Below are 20,132 nucleotides of genomic sequence, written 5' to 3'. Positions count from 1 at the left end.
ATTTGTGAAGATGTCGACAATCTCCAGATGCTGACATGTGCAATGTCAACATTTTAACAATGAAGACATCATAACTGTCAACACTGTGGTGTTGACAATATAAATGTCAACACTATGACTACATCTGGGTGCAAGTGTATATTCTAATGACCATGGTTGCGATGGTTGGCATAAAATCACTACTTTATGTGACCCAGTTTCAGGCTTGAAGATGCATTAGCCGTACGGAATCTCGCATTAGCATTAGGTAATAAATCTGGCTTCCACGGCTCCAAACAAAAACAGTCACTTTGCTTCCAACTCAGAATAAGTCCCAATATGTTTCCTTTAGTGCTGTTTGCTACTCACATTTGGGCAGTCAATTCAAGTCACAAGGAAAAGGGCTAAATGCCTAGAGCTGTCTCTCTGCTCCAAACAGTAATGGAGCATACACACGGTCAGATTTGTCAGACTTGTCAGATTTGTCAGATGAACGATTGAATGATTTGAATGATTTTACCAAAGTTTTGAACGATTTGAACGATTGAACGATTTTTGACTGCATTAAAATGAATGGAATCGTCCAAGTCTGACTGCAAACACATCAGATGTCAGATATCGATATCTGACAAACGGGAACGCGCATTGTAGATCGTCCATCGTTCAGGCATGTCAGATATGTCAGATTTTCCTTCAGATATGAACGACTGAACGATTTTTAAATCGTTATCGTTCATATCTGAAGGAAAAATCTGACCGTGTGTATGCACCATAACAAACATTCTAAAGAGAAAAAGTGGAGTTTTCTTTTTAGTAACCAATCAGTTTATAACTGGCATTTTATAGACTGTGCTACAAAAATAATAGCTAGAAGCTGATTGGTTGCTATAGGCAACATCCTCTTTCTCTCTTTAGAAGGTTTGATTCATCTTCCCCTGAGGTTCTAAAGGTACTCATGATCCACCGATGCACTAAAGGAGTGAGGACTCCTGAAGAGTAGTTGTTGTAATTTATGCCTAAAGAGGGACAGGTTTACAAACTGGTCAGCCTAACCCGCCTTGTTACTGGGGCACTTGTTGTTTGGGGTAACAATGTTCAGCCAGCAGGACTTCCCACAGAAATCATATAAGTACTACAGGAGTAGATAGAGATTAGGAATAATGGAGAAAGGGGGGTCAATTATTTTGTCAACTGTTTTTTTTGTCCTTTAATAGGATTGTGGGATACAATTCTGATGGGAAGAAGTGGGGACATTTAAGTTTTTGGGTTAGGGCTAAAGATGTGAACCCACCCCCGTGTTTTGGTTTTGGCAAAACCTCCCTCAAATGTTGTGGCTTTATCAAAACCACTTCAAGTGTTTTGATTCGCTTTCAGTTTTGGATTCTTTTAAAATTTATAAAAAAAATCTAAAATCATGTAACATGGACCCTTTTACATGCAATACAAAACACGAGATCCGGTTTTTAGATTTTAGACCTAAACTTATGGGTAGACCTGAGCAGGGATTTGGTTAAATTCGTAACCCCAAAGTTTATGTGTGCTCAGTTTTCAACAAAACCGAACCGCTCATCTCTAGTTAGGACAGACCCAAACTTGTAGCTGTATTGTGTGTTAGCACCAATGATATAGTTCTAGAATTTTATTTCTCAAATTTGTAGGATAAAGGCCATATACAAAATCTATTGCCTTGGTCGACCACTACTTTTAAAATAGTTGACAGAAATAGACATTAGGCAATTCTTCTCTGAATGCATAAAGGTACCTACATCCAAAGTGTTCTAGTTTTTGTGGACCCCAAAAAGGCATGGGCCTAATATCAAAGTGAGTGTGGACTCACACAAATGTGTGCAGGTTGTTGGATGGAGTTTGGTGAATGAGAAGTGATTATTTTTTCCTTATTTTGAACTTTTACATTTTGGGAGGTGTGAAGCAGACATCATCTATTTTGCGTTTAGGAGCATTTTCTGCACTTTGCCGCTGGAAAAAAAAAATCTTTTATTTCAAATTCTGAAAAGTACTTTAGCCTACAGTATATGATATTTAAGATTCAGTAAATGTTTGGCATGTGCTTTATTTTTAGAACATAAAGCTATATGTTCTTATATTACCTGCCAATCCATGTTCTCGACCTCGTTGAATATTGAGAGAAGCTAGATCAAGACCGATGCGCTTGACCAACTTGAAGAGTCGTTCCCTCAATTCATCAACCATCATCTGGTTCTGGCGGTTTAATTTGGCTCGATTGCCCATCATGCCCCGCAGCAGAGGATCAAGACCACCTGCAAGAAGCATTTAGTGTATCGTCATTAAGATGGTAGTGTATGAGGCTCAATGACTAGATCAGTGACCATCATTTATACATTTATTGAAAGTAAAAAAATGAAGCAAAATAAAAATATGTTTGAATAAGCAGAGTCAAAGTAATTGTTAAAGAGTCGTTAAAACAGTGAATACAGTATGGCCTCATCTGAAACAATCTCCTCACAGCCAAAATGCAGTGTTCAAACATTACAAAGCATTACTACAGTATGTGCTACAAAATGTGGGACATACCTTACCACTATTGCAATGCCATCAGTGTACTACAGTGTCTTAGACCTTGTATAACGTACGTAAAATAATAGCATTTTGAGAGTGTAGTTTTACTTTGTGGCCTGACTTAAAGATTAATCAATTTGCGTGTTGTGACCGTGGAGTTGAGCATATGTTACACTGGAAAGTAGTGTCAGCGCATTCAAGTGTAAGTTCAGAACAGTAAGAGATGTGGTCGATTTTGACTTACACATATGCGTCTTTCAGGAGGCACATCTTGGCATGCCTTCCGGACATGAGGTGATTTACCATGTTGGTAATGCATCTATGTGCTGTATTTCAAAATGCACACTTCTTAATATATGTGCAGCTATAAATATATGCAGAAGCATTTTACTGTGCATGCAACAAGTGCAGTTTTGAATAAGGCCCACAATGTTTATTTCACCTAAAGGCGCTTGAGGGTCAGATCAGAGTAGAGATAAGTGAATCTGCGGTGGTACAATCTGCTCTGCTTTTTCCGTACAGTATTTGTATATTCCCATTTCACAGAATTTATAGTCTATAAATGGAGCCTGGATGATGATGGTGACTAAATGGGATAAATTTTATAGCCAAAGTCTAAAAGCGTAACTGCAATGACAATTTGCACGACCATACTTCACACACGAGCAGCATGATTATAACAGGTTGTTACCTTGTCTCACCACCCTCCAGCTGGTAAAGAATGTCATATGCAGCGGGATTGCCGGTTCTGGGCTGTAGGGGCGGTGACCATCTGCTAATCGGTAAATGAATGGCTGTATCAGAGTATGGCCCATCCTGAAGGCAATAGTGAAGACATTGGACACTCTTGGATCCTCATTCTCATTGTAAGACCTATATGAAGGAAGAACTTGCTGCATCTCATTGCCCAACAGTAGTGGCAGCCAATCTTTGTATGTTATTTTCTATAAACAAAAATTAAACAAGAAATGTTTAAAAGTACCTACTTGATAATAAAATAATTTACATTTGACTTTTCTGGCGGAAAACTATGCCTATATTTTTTCCTAACCTATCTACTTGTGAGCTGATTTTTTCAGCAGATACACTTTATAGCAGTTATATTTAGAAATCCACAGAGGTGTTTATAGCTTTTCTGCTTTAGAGCTGGACACATCAAGCAAACATGTATGAATTCAGTTTAATGAGAAAGTAGTCGTAGCTCTTACTCTCTCTACCTCTCCATTTCACTAACAAAGAACATGTCAAGTAGCCAATCCTTACTTCTTCACGTCACACCAATGTAGTTATTCTTTGCAAAATATTTAACCCTTAAACTGGCCACATACTAAAGATATTTACAGCCAATCCGGCAGATTAACGATTGTTATGAACGATTATCGTTCAATGTGTACATGAAAGATATCTGCCAAAGCTCAAAAACAGCAGAAGAGGTTAAACAGGTCTTTTGGTTATGTATGTTCATTCTGTCAGACTAGCGTTTTGCAGATTTCGTCTGATCTTCTTACCAGGGTACCGTAAAATCATTAAGATAAATCTCTTAATGTATAGAGTCAATTCAAGAGTTTTTGCACCTCTCTGATCATCGTACCATTTGTCAGATTAGCTAGAAATATATTTAGTGTATGGCCACCTTAAATCATACATGCCTATCCTCCCATTTAGGCACTTCTCCCACTTTCTGCCCAATTCCTAGTGAAGTGGGCAGAATGTGGAGAACTTCCGTGGCGATCGCGGGTACCTGTTTAAGGGGGAGGGGCTTAATTAGGCTGATTCTGCTTGAATCACGACATTTATCCACGCCCCATATGTAAATTTGCGCCAATCGCGGTGATTTGCCACGAAGGGGATGGGGCTTAATTACGAGCGATGTCAGGCCCCGCCCTCCGTCATGACCCATTCTTTCTCCTCCTCGGGTTCTCCCAGCAAGGAGATAGAAAATGTAGGCAAGTATGCCTTAACTGCTTGTGATGTTATTAAAAAGTATGATGTGTAAATACTCCATATTCCACAAATGTGTGACACACACTATATTGCCTCCAGTTCACATATGCCAAACAGAAACCCCTGTTCACATATGCCGCAGTGTTAATATTTAGAGAAGACATTATACAGTACCTGCAAGATGCTGCCTACGATCTTCCGGGTTTCTTGGTACACCGTCTCCCCAGACCAATGTGGGTTTAAGATGTGCAGCTGTGTTGCAATGCGATTGTGTTCTCTCAGGAAGAGTGTATGAAATACAATAAGACCAGGCTGCTCATTGACACGAGAATCCCCTAAGACAGATTTAAAAACCATCAGGAAACTACACTGACAATTCCAGTAAGCTTTATAGTATAATATTATAAAGGAATCTTATTTTCAGGGGAGTTCATTACTATAAATTACATTATGATTAACTTACTGTGCTGTGGCGTTCCTTCCTTTTATCTATTGTGTCACCCAATGCCTCTGCTCCAGGCACTGTCCAGAAAGGCAGTGGTGCTAATGGCCCTCTCCTGTGACCTTTCTATTTGCATTAGCAACACACTGTCTGTTACCTGTCTGACACCACCTGCATATAACAAGTCAGTGCCTTCCACCAGCATCGGGAATCCCTCCAAATGGGGGGAAACTCCAATACCTCCACAAGGTTCTGATAGTGGAAATTTACACATATACAGTATTGTATATAACAGACGTAGCTTGTGACTGAGGACCTCATTCAGAGTCGGTCGTTGCGGCTGCACGCTCGTAGGGGAAAGGGGCCGGATATGCAAATGAAGCGATCACAAGTTGCGGTCCTAAGATGAGATCGTTTGCTGAACGACCGAGGGTAAGAAGCGGTCGTAAGACTAAATCATGCCCCCTTCTCGATCACAACACACGTCATCTCCTGGGATATAAGGATTAATCGCGAGCATCGGGAACCATCGGAGCTGGTCGTAGAGCTTAAAGTTGACCATACCTTCTCTTAAGCACTACGATCAAGTCAGTGGAAAAACCTCCCATGTCACGTGTGCCATGACACTACTTTGTTAATTATGCACTCCCATTAAACGCCGTTCGCATAATTAGGCACGCCTGCGTTCGGATCTTCACTCCCCCGTTTTCAAGCACCTTCCCCTGTTACCACCCACAAACGGTTCATTCTGTCACTCAAACTAACAACCTGGCTGTGTTCAAGGAGAGAGAAATTTCTGATCGTAACAGCTAGCTTGCACACGCGCATTGCGAACTTTACGCATGTGCAGTTCAGCGAACATCGCCTGCGTACGACCGTGCGGCTGCAACGACCGACTCTGAATGAGGTCCTGAGTACCCTATAAAGTGTATATATAATATATATATACTGTATATATATATATATATATTTATATATACAAAGCAATAGGCTCGGCACTCCTCTTAATGAAGAGAAATATGCTGCATGCTCTTGAAAGTATTAAACACCAGAGCCATAACCATACATGCCTACCTTTTAAATTCTCTTCCCAGGAGAAGCCTGGGTAAGAGAAGCAGGAGGGTGGGGATGGGGGCAGGGCCTGACGATCATGGCATTAAGCCCAGCCCCCTCGCGGTAAAATTGCAGGGATTGGCTACAATTTACATAGGGGCGGGACCAAATGACGCGATTCATGTAGAATTGCGTCATTGAGCCCCGCCCCCTACACGGAGACCCACGATCGCTGTGGAAATTTTCCTCATTCTGCCCACTTCACTAGGAAGTGGGCAGAATGCGAGAGAATTGCCTACCCTTTCGGGGATGTGGGGGGTTACCCAAAAAATGGGGAGCCTCCCGCGAAAACCGAGAGGGTAGGTATGTATGGCCGTAACTAGAATTCTTGGTGCTTTGTGCCAGAGAGAGCATTGGTGCCCCCCCATTTTTTAAATAGAGACACAAGATAGTGCACCTGAAAAAGAGACATGGCTTCATGGGGAAGGGCCAGGGATAAAAGTAGAGGAAGCTGCAAGTGAGAATGATAATAAACAGGAAAATTGACAGGCCCAAACAGCACCCCCTGCTTTGCGGTGCCCTGTGCCATGGCACTGGTCGCACTACCCTAGTTACAGTACTGCCCTTTCAGGCAAAACACCACAGGGCACTGCAGATTAGGCAAAATTGAATAGTAGTTTACTTCATACATGCCTACTCTCCCGATTTGGTCAAAAATCGGGTGCCGATTCCCAGCCCCCCGGAATAGTATGCATTCCTCCCCCATACCAGTCCCCCCCAGCAATACCTACCCAAACACCCGCAGCGGGGGGCTGATGACGCGATTCTTGCTGAATCGTGTCATCATGACCACGCCCCCTGCTTCACAATGCCGAAAATATCGGCATTGTGTAGAGGGGGCGGGGCCAAAATGATGTGAGTATGTGGCTCCGCCCCTAGCACCGCCCCTAAATGGCATATAATATCCCGCCCCCATTTGCCAGCCCCGCCCCCTGCTGAGCTGACCTGGCTGCTCACTCCAGGAAGAGGCAGCCAGGATATCGGCAAGTATGGTTTACTTCAATGTTTCTGGGCTAACGTGCCCCGACAAGTCTTCCTGACTATTCAATTTTGCCTTATCGTACTGTGTGGTGTTTTACCTGAAAGGGCAGTACATCGATTATATATATGTATATGTTTTCTTTCATGGTCAATTACTAAGTGAAGTTTAGCTGTTTAGATAAAATCTCCACTTCTTCTGCTCTTATTAAGTACGCTTCCTCCTGATTGCGGTGTTTAACCCATGGGTAAAGAAAACTCGGAAAGCTGTATTGTACATTGTTCAAGACAGAGAAGCATATGTGGAAAAAGCCTGGAGTACAAAGAAGATGTCTAAACCACATCAGAAATCTATGCACAAGCCCTACCTGCCAGGAAACAAGGGATTCCAGCCGATTTGTTTGTCCTGGTACATAAGTCCTCCCGATTCCCAGTAAAAGGTAGAAATTTATACCCATTGTCTGTAAAGTTCTGATTAATGGCCAACAAGCCCAGTTGGTTTGTATTGTTCCGCAGCCTGGTAGCAACTGCCGCATCACTGCCATAGACTTGGCTTCCGTCAATGTATGAGGTCAAGACATTGATCTGCTCACGTACTGGAGTGGTTATAGAGCACACTGGTGCTGATCTAAACATTGGGATACAGTCACTGCTGTTTCTTATCCGAGGATCATTTTTTGGAATCTACACATAGAAAAAGAATACAATATCATTACTAATATAAGACATGCTTAACCAATAGCCATAATTTTATGGATCTGTGATCTATGGTAATACCTTAGCGCTCGACCTTTTGCAATATAGTATAGAATAAATTCATAAAATTTGTGTGTCTCATTAAACCTTTGTTTAGTGTAATGACATAAATGAATTAAACTGTTTTTTTATAAAAACTATTTATTTATCTAGTTCATAATATCAGCAAAATTTTAATTTTACCCCAATAGTTGTTATATTATCAATATAAATTCGAATGTTACTGTAAAAGCACAATCAGAATCTTTGTGATCATATATTTGAGCCAATCTTTATAATCAATTAAAATATATATGGAAACAATTATATATGTATTATAAGAAATAGCCAGCTGATGGTAAGTGAATCTAGGACGTCCACATGAACAACAGTACCTTTTAGACACAAACTAACATATGAAGGGAGTGAGTGTGTGGGGATGTGTAGTATAGACAATTACAATAGTGTTATGTGCAGGGGTTTAGGGATGACGGGGACGGGGATCAGGTAATGACTAATGTCCCGACGTAGTTCAATAGATACGTCCAAAAAATAGTCCTGCTGAAACAGCCTGATTGGTCTGTTGATGGTAATGTGGATATGGCAGCTACTTTCAATAATATGCAGCCCGCCGGGATCCGGCTGCTGATATGCCCCGTAAGTGACTGTCCCTTGTGGGCTCTCTGAGATGCCGGTTTCTCCCTGTATGTTGTAAATTGTTTTAAGAGCCGCTGGTGACCAGCCGCTGTAGCCTCGTGAGTGACTTACCCTTTGTTGGCTTCCTGCAACGCCGGTCCTCGCTCTGTGTGGCGTACTCCTGTAGATGATCTTCTGGAAGTTCGCGGTGACACTCGCTCTGTCGTCCGCGCGATCCAGAGTCCCAGTGAGACCTCCCGTTTTCAGTGAGCTGCTGCTGCACCTGCGGCTGATCGGACCGTTGTAAGGGATGGAAGCGTGTGCGCATGCTGTCCTGATCTCTCCGTCTGAGGTTCTGCTTCAGTCCTATAGAAATGGTGCTGGATTTCTTTCTGCTGCTGTAGAGGGTGTCAGTACACCAACGCGTTTCGGCTCCGTTTTGCCTTTGTCAAGGTGTATAATCTTGTCCTTCATGATCTCCTATAATTCCTTCAGGACTTAATTGTTTCCTCCAGGTGATTGGTTGTTCCTTTCAGGGGGGTGTGGTACAAAGTACCTGGATACAGGTGGTTAAGAATAGTGAGGATAACACAATAGGTGTGGATTACATAAAACTGTGTTGTATGCAGAATAAATTGCAGGTGTTGGTAATGTGGCTCTATCTCCAATGCAGTCACACTAACACTGTATGACTCCTGGATATTATATATATATATATATATATATATATATATATATATATATATATATACAGATGTGTGATTCTTTTATTACATTTATTATAAATAATATGTAAGGGGATGTCTGCTACTGAACCAGTTGTGTTCGCATCTATGTGATAATGTTGACTTTTAGAATGAGACATGTGACATATTTGTATTAATGCTGACATTTAAAATACATTCATTATTGATAGTGGCATATTAGATTTAATGACCTCACATGTGCTAGTATCTTGTAATTATGTATCTATTCCTTTTGTACAAACTGGCATTATCATTCAGTTTGTACTTGTGAATACTGTATTACTATTTGTAAATGTTACAATTACTCTAAATATTGCAAGTTCTCAAATGTAAATATTGTATCTTGCTGTTCTTTTTGTACCTGTATGCAATCTATATGGTTGTGTTTTGCAAACTACACTGTTGAATGTGTCAGTTTACAGTGATTTGCTCCTGTTCAAGTTCTTCTACTCAATTATTTGTTTGTTGTGTTTTCAAAGTATATTCTGTATTTCTAAGTCTATATTCAGACCGTTAGGTTGTAATGTGACTAAAGTCATTATCCATTTGATTTCTGCTTTACTTATTCTTTTATTATGGTCCCCTCCTCTCCAATTGGATTTTATTTTATCAATTGCTGCAAATGTGAGTTGGCTTGGGTCTTGATTGTGCAATAGCTTAAAGTGCTGTGAGACACTGTGCATCTCAAATCCATTTTTGATATTTCATCTGTGTTCTCCAATTCTCTGATTCAGTTGTCTGGTTGTCTTTCCGAGACAAATCGAATTCATACTACAAGCAATTAGCTTCATCCTCCACCATAACTATCTGTGGTTCGAGGGCACCTTCTACTTGCAGCAACAGGGCATGGTGATGGGTACCAAGTTCGCCCCAAGCTATGCCAACCTCTTCATGAGTCACTGGGAACATGAGGAGGTGTGGAACAACAACAGCTTTGGGGCGAACTTGGTCCTATGGAGACGATACATCGACGATGTCCTGTTTGTTTGGGAAGGGAGCGAGCAAACCTTGGAAGCCTTCATTAGCCAAATTAACAACAACAACAGAAACCTTAAATTCACACCCCTATACAGTAAATCATCGGTCCAGTTTTTAGACTTGGACATATACATACAAGAAGAAAAAATAAAAACCAAAACCCACTACAAAAACGTGGATGTCAATAGTCTGATTCTGGCCACAAGTGGCCATTACCCCCAATGGCTAGGCAATATTCCGAAGAGTCAATTCACCCGCCTCAGGAGGAATTGTACAACCATGGAGAATTACATACAGCAATCAGAAGTACTTAAGACACAATTACTGGAGAAGAAATACAAAGAAAAGACAATAGAGACAGCATATACAGAAGTTCTGAATAAAGAAAGAGAAACTCTTTTATCATATAAAGAAAAAAAGAAGGTTGACAAGAATGAACAACCAGTGTATTTTATAACAGAATACAACACAGCATCGGCACAGATAAAAAAAAGATTCTCAATAGACATTGGAAAATACTGCTAAAAGATGACACACTCAGATCTATTCTTCCACCAAAACCAACAATAGTTTATAGAAAGGCCCCGGATATCAAGAAGCAACTTGTTCAAAATCACATTAAACCAGAAGATCCTCAACAAACATCCATCATTACAACACGCAGAACAAAAGGTTTTTTCTGATGTGGAAAATGCAAGAATTGTCTCACCATGGGAAACAAAACAACCAAACCTACAACAACATTTACCTCAAATATCACAAAAAAGACCTTTCAAATCCAACAATTTATAACATGTGACACAAAAGGGGTCATTTACATCTTAGAGTGTCCTTGTGGAAAACAGTACGTCGGAAAGACAACCAGACAACTGAATCAGAGAATTGGAGAACACAGACGAAATATCAAAAATGGATTCGAGATGCACAGTGTCTCACAGCACTTCAAGCAATGGCACAATCAAGCACCACGCCAACTCACATTTGCAGCAATTGAAAAAATAAAATCCAATTGGAGAGGAGGGGACCATAATAAAAGAATAAGTAAAGCAGAAATCAAATGGATAATGACTTTAGTCACATTACAACCTAACGGCCTGAATATAGACTTAGAAATACAGAATATACTTTGAAAACACAACAAACAAATAATTGAGTAGAAGAACTTGAACAGGAGCAAATCACTGTAAACTGACACATTCAACAGTGTAGTTTGCAAAACACAACCATATAGATTGCATACAGGTACAAAAAGAACAGCAAGATACAATATTTACATTTGAGAACTTGCAATATTTAGAGTAATTGTAACATTTACAAATAGTAATACAGTATTCACAAGTACAAACTGAATGATAATGCCAGTTTGTACAAAAGGAATAGATACATAATTACAAGATACTAACACATGTGAGGTCATTAAATCTTAATATGCCACTATCAATAATGAATGTATTTTAAATGTCAGCATTAATACAAATATGTCACATGTCTCATTCTAAAAGTCAACATTATCACATAGATGCGAACACAACTGGTTCAGTAGCAGACATCCCCTTACATAATATTTATAATAAATGTAATAAAAGAATCACACATCTGTATATATATATAATATCCAGGAGTCATACAGTATTAGTGTGACTGCATTGGAGATAGAGCCACATTACCAACACCTGCAATTTATTCTGCATACAACACAGTTTTATGTAATCCACACCTATTGTGTTATCCTCATTATTCTTAACCACCTGTATCCAGGTACTTTGTACCACACCCCCCTGAAAGGAACAACCAATCACCTGGAGGAAACAATTAAGTCCTGAAGGAATTATAGGAGATCATGAAGGACAAGATTATACACCTTGACAAAGGCAAAACGGAGCCGAAACGCGTTGGTGTACTGACACCCTCTACAGCAGCAGAAAGAAATCCAGCACCATTTCTATAGGACTGAAGCAGAACCTCAGACGGAGAGATCAGGACAGCATGCGCACACGCTTCCATCCCTTACAACGGTCCGATCAGCCGCAGGTGCAGCAGCAGCTCACTGAAAACGAGAGGTCTCACTGGGACTCTGGATCACGCGGATGACAGAGCGAGTGTCATCTACAGGAGTACGCCGCACAAAGCAAGGACGGTCACCAGCGGCTCTTAATACAATTTACAACATACAGGGAGAAACCGGCATCTCAGAGAGCCCACAAGGGACAGTCATTTACGGGGCATATCGGCAGCCGGATCCCGGCGGGCTGCATGTTATTGAAAGTAGCTGCCATGTCCACATTACCATCAACAGACCAATCAGGCTGTTTCAGCAGGACTATTTTTTGGACGTATCTATTGAACTACGTCGGGACATTAGTCATTACCTGATCCCCGTCCCCTTCATCCCTAAACCCCTGCACATAACAATATTGTAATTGTCTATACTACACATCCCCACACACTCACTCCCTTCATATGTTAGTTTGTGTCTAAAAGGTACTGTTGTTCATGTGGACGTCCTAGATTCACTTACCATCAGCTGGCTATTTCTTATAATACATATATAATTGTTTCCATATATATTTTAATTGATTATAAAGATTGGCTCAAATATATGATCACAAAGATTCTGATTGTGCTTTTACAGTAACATTCGAATTTATATTGATAATATAACAACTATTGGGGTAAAATTAAAATTTTGCTGATATTATGAACTAGATAAACAAGTTGTTTTTATAAAAAACAGTTTAATTCATTTATGTCATTACACTAAACAAAGGTTTCATGAGACACACACATTTTATTAATTTATTCTATACTATATTGCAAAAGGTCGAACGCTAAGGTATTACCATAAACCACAGATCCATAAGCAAATTGAGGGTGGTAACCTCCTATACCTGTAGCTGCCCCCATTACAAGATATTTTGATCTTGGAGCGCTTGTGCATACAAGCACAAAATAAATCAAGCCATAATTTTATGGCCAGTATTTAAAATGATATCATTTGTGATTTGATATATATATAAGCCTGACCGCTCATGTATCCCCTGTCTGTCAACACACAACTTCTGAAGTCACTTTAGATCAAACACAATGAATGCATATTTGCTGTAACTGCACATACAGTAAATGATGTTTTGCAATACGGTGCTGTTTCAGGGATGATGCTGGTAGCGGGGCCCATGCTGAACAATACTATGGATGGTAATAATTATGAGCCTGTATCACAGTTGTACTCTAAAAGCACAGCAGCTGCGTCCAAAGATATACTAATGCCGCAGGTCGCGTCTGAATGCAAATGATGCCCACTGCTGGCATTGCAGATCCAAGTGCTGCATCTGAAGGTGCAGCATCGGGCAGCCAACGGCTATCCGAGTAAGCCTAAACTTAATCAGTGTGACCGCCAGAACTCTGCCTGGGTCAGGAAATCTGCATCAGAAGACGCAGATCCTGGCCTTGGCAAACCTACAATATGGGGACAACACGGCCCATTTTGTAAAATGCTCACCCTTGCCAGTCTCCCACCCCAGTAGCGCACGCAGGGGGGTTTCTGAGTGCCTAGAAACACCCCCTGCGCTGGTACATCGCCGTGGCGCAACATCATTATTACTTTTTTTGTGAGACAGACACTTTGGGGCTTATTCGTCATCACTTAATTTTCAGAAAAGCAGGTGAAAATGAACAGTTTCACCTACAATTGTAAAAGTGAAGATATCGGGCCATTCATCAAGAAGGTAAAGCAGGAGATATCACAGATATCTCCTGCTTACCTTCCTTTTGCGGAATGGCCGCTGTCCCCATACACTAGTATCACAGATATCTCCTACTTACCTTCCTTTTGCGGAATGGCCGCTGTCCCCGTACACTAGTATCACAGATATCTCCTACTTACATTCCTTTTGCGGAATGGCTGATGTCCCCATACACTAGTATCACAGATATCTCCTACTTACAGTCCTTTTGCTGAATGGCCGCTGTCCCCATACACTAGTATCACAGATATCTCCTACTTACATTCCTTTTGCGGAGTGGCCGCTGTCCCCATACACTAGTATCATAGATATCTCCCTACTTACATTGCTTTTGCGGAATGGCCGCTGTCCCCATACACTAGTATCACAGATATCTCCTACTTGCCTTCCTTTTACGGAATGCCCGCTGTCTCCATACACTAGTATCACAGATATCTAATACTTACATTCCTTTTGCAGAATGGCCGATGACCCCATACACTAGTATCACAGATATTTCCTACTTACCTTTCTCTCCCGGAATGGCCGTTGTCCCCATACACTAGTATCACAGATATCTCCTACTTACATTGCTTTTGCGGAATGGCCGCTGTCCCCATACACTAGTATCACAGATATCTCCTACTTGCCTTCCTTTTACGGAATGCCCGCTGTCTCCATACACTAGTATCACAGATATCTAATACTTACATTCCTTTTGCGGAATGGCCGATGACCCCATACACTAGTATCACAGATATTTCCTACTTACCTTTCTCTCCCGGAATGGCCGTTGTCCCCATAAACTAGTATGGGGATAGAATTCATCAAGCTCCGAAAATGCTATATTTTCGGAGCTTGACTGCGGGAGCATTCGCCATCTTCAGATGACGAAAGCTCCTGCTCCGGCATCGCAACCCGCTCCTTACCTATGGGAAGGAGGTCCGAGTTGTGTTGAGGAATCCTTTTGGATCCCTCCGCCTCTATCCGGCTCCTTCCGTCGGACATCGGGGCTCTTGTGGATATGCGTGACCTATACAGTGAGAATTTCTTGGACATCACAGAGTAAATATTAAATCCAATATTTATGTCAGAAATATTTTGTTTAGATATACAGTATACCTATATATTATGATACGTGATCAGCTTATGTGTGAAGTTGATACCACTCAATAATATTGTCAATACATACATTGGATTATGACAGTAATAACCCATTATGATTGATCTGATATGTCATCTATTATATTGCTTGTACACTGATATATTAGTATTATTTTGAGTGCCCCACCTGGGAGGGACCTGATAGATATTGTTTGCTTATAAAACTGTATTTTGTTCAATCCTAGTAAGCTGTGATGCAGTTTTTAATGCCTTGATAAAGATTGAAAGTGAATCGAAACGTTGGCGGCGTAAGCACTTATAAGTTGTGAATAAAAGAATACAGTAATTAAAAAAACTGAAAATAAAGTCTGGAGAGTGCCTTCTTTCCCTTGATAAGGGAATGTGAAGAGAGGTATTAATAGGTTATTCTTTCATCCTGAAGAGCACCCCAGTTGGATACGCATAAAGAATAGGTGAGAGTGCTGTATTCCGTTTGTGTGTGTATATGTATATATATATATATATATATAGTCCTAAACTGTTGCCATTTTTGTCTATGTACGTTGTATATATGCATATACATATGTATGTGGATAGATAGATATACACATACAAGTATATATGTAGTTGCTTTTTAAAAAAAATTAAAATCAACCTTTTGGAAACCTGCCTTTAAAAATCCTCCATTTGCCCCTGCACTCTGCCCCCGAATGGCCACTGAATATCATGCAGGCTGCTCCCTAGGGGGCACTAGGACCGTCGTCACAGGCAGAGATCGGCACATGTGCAGTACAGATCCTGTGCACACGCTGATCAGGAGTCATTGGAGTTGTGCGTAACTGTTGGGTTGCCTTCCTTTTGCGGAATGCCCGCTGTCTCCATACACTAGTATCACAGATATCTAATACTTACATTCCTTTTGCGGAATGGCCGATGACCCCATACACAAGTATCACAGATATTTCCTACTTACCTTTCTCTCCTGGAATGGCCGTTGTCCCCATACACTAGTATGGGGATAGAATTCATCAAGCTCCGAAAATGTTATATTTTCGGAGCTTGACTGCGGGAGCATTCGCCATCTTCAGATGACGAAAGCTCCTGCTCCGGCATCGCAACCCGCTCCTTACCTCTGTTTCAGGCCCCCTCTGTTTCAGGCCCCCTGTCTCTTAAGCTGCATACACAGGTAAAGATTTTCTGTCCAACCATCCAACTAGTAGATTGGTTGGGATGAAAATCTGGTAACGTATGGGAGTAAATGATGATCAGCAATTTGCTCCTAAATGCCAGAAAACAGATGAAAATGGTCATTCAGACAAGTTTGTTAAATGTTTGATCTAAACAATTTGTTCAAACAACAGTTTTTGTCAATTCTCTGGCATTTGGGAGCAAATTGCTGATTGTCATTTGCTTTCATACCTTACCAGATTTTCATTCCAACCAATCAACTAGTTGGTGTAGCTTTAGTGAAAGAACCTTAAACACACACAAATTAAATTTCCTAGAATTAAGACTTCTGACCAATTAATTGATTAGTAAAAGCATTCTTTTACTTACCATCAGAGGAAAGCAGGGGTGTGCCCGGGCACAACTGGTCTCACAGTCCGTGCCTTCAACGAAAGTTGATCTTGACGGGGTATCGGGAGAAAGATCAGTATCGTGATCCAGGAACTGACCCCATTGCATGAACATGAGCGATCTACTATCATCTAGGGTCAGGGTCTCAGTAGGGAAGCTTACAACTTCATTTGACACTGCGCGTGGCTGGAAAAAATATAATAAGTAAAACAAAACCATATAATCATCAGATCATGGGGCCCTATCTTTTTGTGGTCCTTACCAATAGTAACAAGAGATATGGTAAGAACTTACCTTTGTTATCTCTGTTTCTACGAAGTCCATAGGGTCCACAGGGTTGACCTTGGGGTATAGGTTGGGAACCAAATCTGGGAACCACGCAGTTAAAGCTTTCAGCACCCAGGATGCGCTGGGTCCACTCTCCCTATAACCCCGCCCCCAAGCCAGAAGCACCTCAGTTTGCAAGTAGCCAAAGGCCGGAGGAGGAAAGAAAGAGAGAGAAGACTGGAACACTCAAGAACCATACCCACAGAGAAGGAGACGGGAAACCGGTTACCAGTAACACAGCCCATATGAAGCCAGGTGCGTCAGGGCGGGCGCCCTGTGGACCCTATGGACTTCGTAGAGACAGAGATAACAAAGGTAAGTTCTTACCATATCTCTTGTTTTCTACTTCAGGGTCCATAGGGGGTCCACAGGGTTGACCTTGGGGATGTCCCAAAGCAGTCCTTATAAGGGTGGGGATGCTCCTGTGCTGAGAGGAGAATCCGTCGCCCAAAGGAAGCATCCTGAGAGGCAAAGGAAACCAATGCATAGAACCTAAAAAAGGTGTGGACAGAAGACCATGTGGCCACCTAGCAAGGCAGAACAGCCGAGGTGCCACAGCGAGCCGCCCACGAGGGGCCCACAGCCCGAGTAGAAGAAGTATCAACCAAAACAGAAAGGCCTAGCCTATGTGTAGGCCCCTGAGATAATCATACAAAGTCATCTAGCCAATGTCAATTTATTGGCCGGCCATCCTTTCCTGTGAAATCCAAAGACCACAACTAAGGAGTCTGATTTCCTGAAGGAACTTGAATGGATCCCATAAATCCGGAGAGGCCGGACCCCAGTCAAGGAAGCCACACCAGCCGAGAGGACTGGTGACTGAAATGTCAGTACCATAAGTTCCGGAATAATATGGAACTTAAAAACCACTTTAGGAAGAGACACAGGGCGAGTGCAACTCACAACCCTGACATGGTGGACTAACCAGAAGAGGGAGCCACCTGAGAACGCTCCCAATTCCGACACTCTCCTGGCGGATGCAAACGCCATAAGAGAGAGAAAGAGAGAGAGAATAAGCAATAGACCAAGTAATGGCCATCACAGCCAGTGGTTCAACTGAATGTCCCAGGAGGGCATGAAGAACCACTACTAAATCCCAAGGAGCCCCTAGGGGGGAGAAAGGGAGGCATAATCCAGAAAACACCCTGAAGTATGAACCGGATACCAGAGAGTGGAGCAATTCCACATTCGAACCACACTGACAGTGTAGAGATCCGCACTGTCAGGAAGGCCAGGTGAAGGGTGAGACCCAAACCAGCTGGAAGGAATGCCATAATTTCTGGAAATCCTAAACACCGGAGGATTGAAGCGATAGGTATGATACCATAAGAATTATGTATGCCACAGTCTGTGGTAGATCCCAGCAAAATCTGGTCTATGTGATCTTAAAATCTCAATGATGACAGAGCCAGGGAAGCCTTAGGACCACAGTAGGGATGCAGCCAAAGACGAATGATCCAGGTCCAGGGCAAAACAAGGACCCTGAGACAACAGGTCCAGATAGTGAAGCAGCAGGAACGGAGTATCGATGGGGAGACTCCGAAAATCTAAGTACCCGTGATGTCTGTGGCAATCAGGAGCCACCCGCAGGACAGCACCTCTGTCTCGATTGAAAAACTTCCGAAGACCTCGAGGAAGAAGGTAGACCAGAGGAAACAGGTACACAAAGTGGAAGGACCATTTCACTGACATTGCGTCACCGAAGGTTGCTTCAGTACCTTAAGAACTGGACTCTAACACCGGCAGTGTGTGATAGAGGCAGAAGGCCATGATGGCCCCCTCTGCTCACTAGGAGTTGAAACCTCTCTTGGAGAAGAGACCAGTCCCCAGGATGCACGTCGTGACGGCTGAGGAAGTCCGCTTCCCAATGGAGAACTCCCAGAATGTACACTGTAGAGATGACCAGGAGGAGTCCCTCAAACTATGTCAGAATGTGTGACACTCCCGTCATTGCTACACAACGACCAGTGTCACCTAGATGTAAGCCACTGTTGTGACACTGTCGGACTGAACTGTTTCAGGTTCACCAGAGCCAGATTGAGGGCCCAAGACAGCTTAAAGTTCCAACAAGTTAATTGGCAGGGCGGAAGCAACAGACATCCAACAGCCCCAAAGGAGTGCGGACCAGTCACAGCACCTCAGAGACTGGCGTCCGTAGTAAAAATTACCCTAGATGAGATGGCTATAACCACCCAGATAGAGACAAACACATCTCCGGAGAGAACATCTCTAAACAGTGATCCGATGGAGAAAACCGTTCCCGCTGGAGAGGATCAGTCTTTGCAAAGGCCTGGAATGGAACTGAGCATATACCACCCTTCTGAAGGTAGACACCCTGGATTCCAGAACCCACATGACAGAGTGTATAGACACTTGTCAACTGTGGAGACATCTACACGCTCGTAGTTAAAGAGTGGAGATCTTGTCTGACATTAGAAAGGATTCTCCGATTCTGAGAATCCAGCAGGGCTCCCAGATGAATTATATCCTGTGTGGAATTCAGGGAGGACTTTTTCCCAGTTGATCAACCCTTCATGCTAGTGAAGGGAAGCAATGGATAACTGGAAATGCCTTCAAAGAATCCTGGTGATCCTGTAAAGAACAGGAGGTCGCCTGGATACAGGAGCAGTCGGATACCCTGAACAGGTGGACTGTCATAAAAGCCACAAATCTGGTAAACCCCGGTGGGGCTGTGGACAGTCCAGGGCAGAACCTGAAAACTGGAAGAGTTGCTGTGCCACACAGCATACCTGAGCTATCGCTGATGAGAGGGCTCTATAGGTACCTGTAGATACGTGTCCTGAATAACCAGTGATACCATAAAGTCCCCAGGATTCATAGCTTGGATGATGGAGCGTAGGGGTTCCCTCCTGAACCCAGGCCCCTTTAGGAATTGGGTCAGGGATTTCAGATAGAGGATAGGCCAATGGGGACCATTCGGCCTCTGCACCAGAAGAAAGGTAGAATAACCAGTCTCTCACTGAGATAGCGGGGCTGGCATAATTACCCCTGCTTATCGCAAGGACTGTACAGCATTCTGGATTTGTAAGGCCTTTTTCGGGTCTGAAGAAAGGCCTGTGTAGCAAATTTTGTGGGGAGGCCATCTGAGCAATGAGAGGGCGCCCCCGTGAGAGACTTCACCTCTTACCCAAGCGTCCGTGGTGACTTGACACCAGCACTGGGTGAACTGAGAAAGTCAGAATCTCACTCTGGGATCCCCCAGATGAAGACCTGTCCCGTCAGGCTGAAGGTTCGTCCTTCAGTTTCAGAAGCAGGGCGTCTGGATGACCAGATCTGCTCGGTACCGGCTAT

The 20,132-nt window shown here is 42.4% G+C and overlaps 1 protein-coding gene across 2 annotated transcripts in view; it reads right to left on the bottom strand.

Annotated features, from left to right (window-relative positions):
• Positions 1-20,132, bottom strand: part of LOC148518074 (myeloperoxidase-like) — a 63,703-nt gene that overhangs the window by 7,172 nt on the left and 36,399 nt on the right. The window contains exons 6-10 of one of the 2 annotated variants that reach the window (XM_088477816.1): positions 16,473-16,679; positions 7,363-7,678; positions 4,636-4,796; positions 3,209-3,461; positions 2,088-2,258 (exon numbers count right to left, since the gene is read on the bottom strand). In XM_088477816.1, coding sequence (XP_088333942.1) covers positions 2,088-2,258; positions 3,209-3,461; positions 4,636-4,796; positions 7,363-7,678; positions 16,473-16,679 — 1,108 coding nt within the window. The remainder of the gene's footprint in view (positions 1-2,087; positions 2,259-3,208; positions 3,462-4,635; positions 4,797-7,362; positions 7,679-16,472; positions 16,680-20,132) is intronic. The other variant, XM_088477817.1, reaches the window with a different exon arrangement.

The sequence above is a fragment of the Taudactylus pleione genome, unplaced genomic scaffold, assembly GCF_031769625.1.
Source record: "Taudactylus pleione unplaced genomic scaffold, aTauple2 ptg000203l, whole genome shotgun sequence".
NCBI classification, from domain to species: Eukaryota; Metazoa; Chordata; class Amphibia; order Anura; family Myobatrachidae; genus Taudactylus; species Taudactylus pleione.
This window is presented reverse-complemented; position numbering and strand designations above follow the sequence as displayed.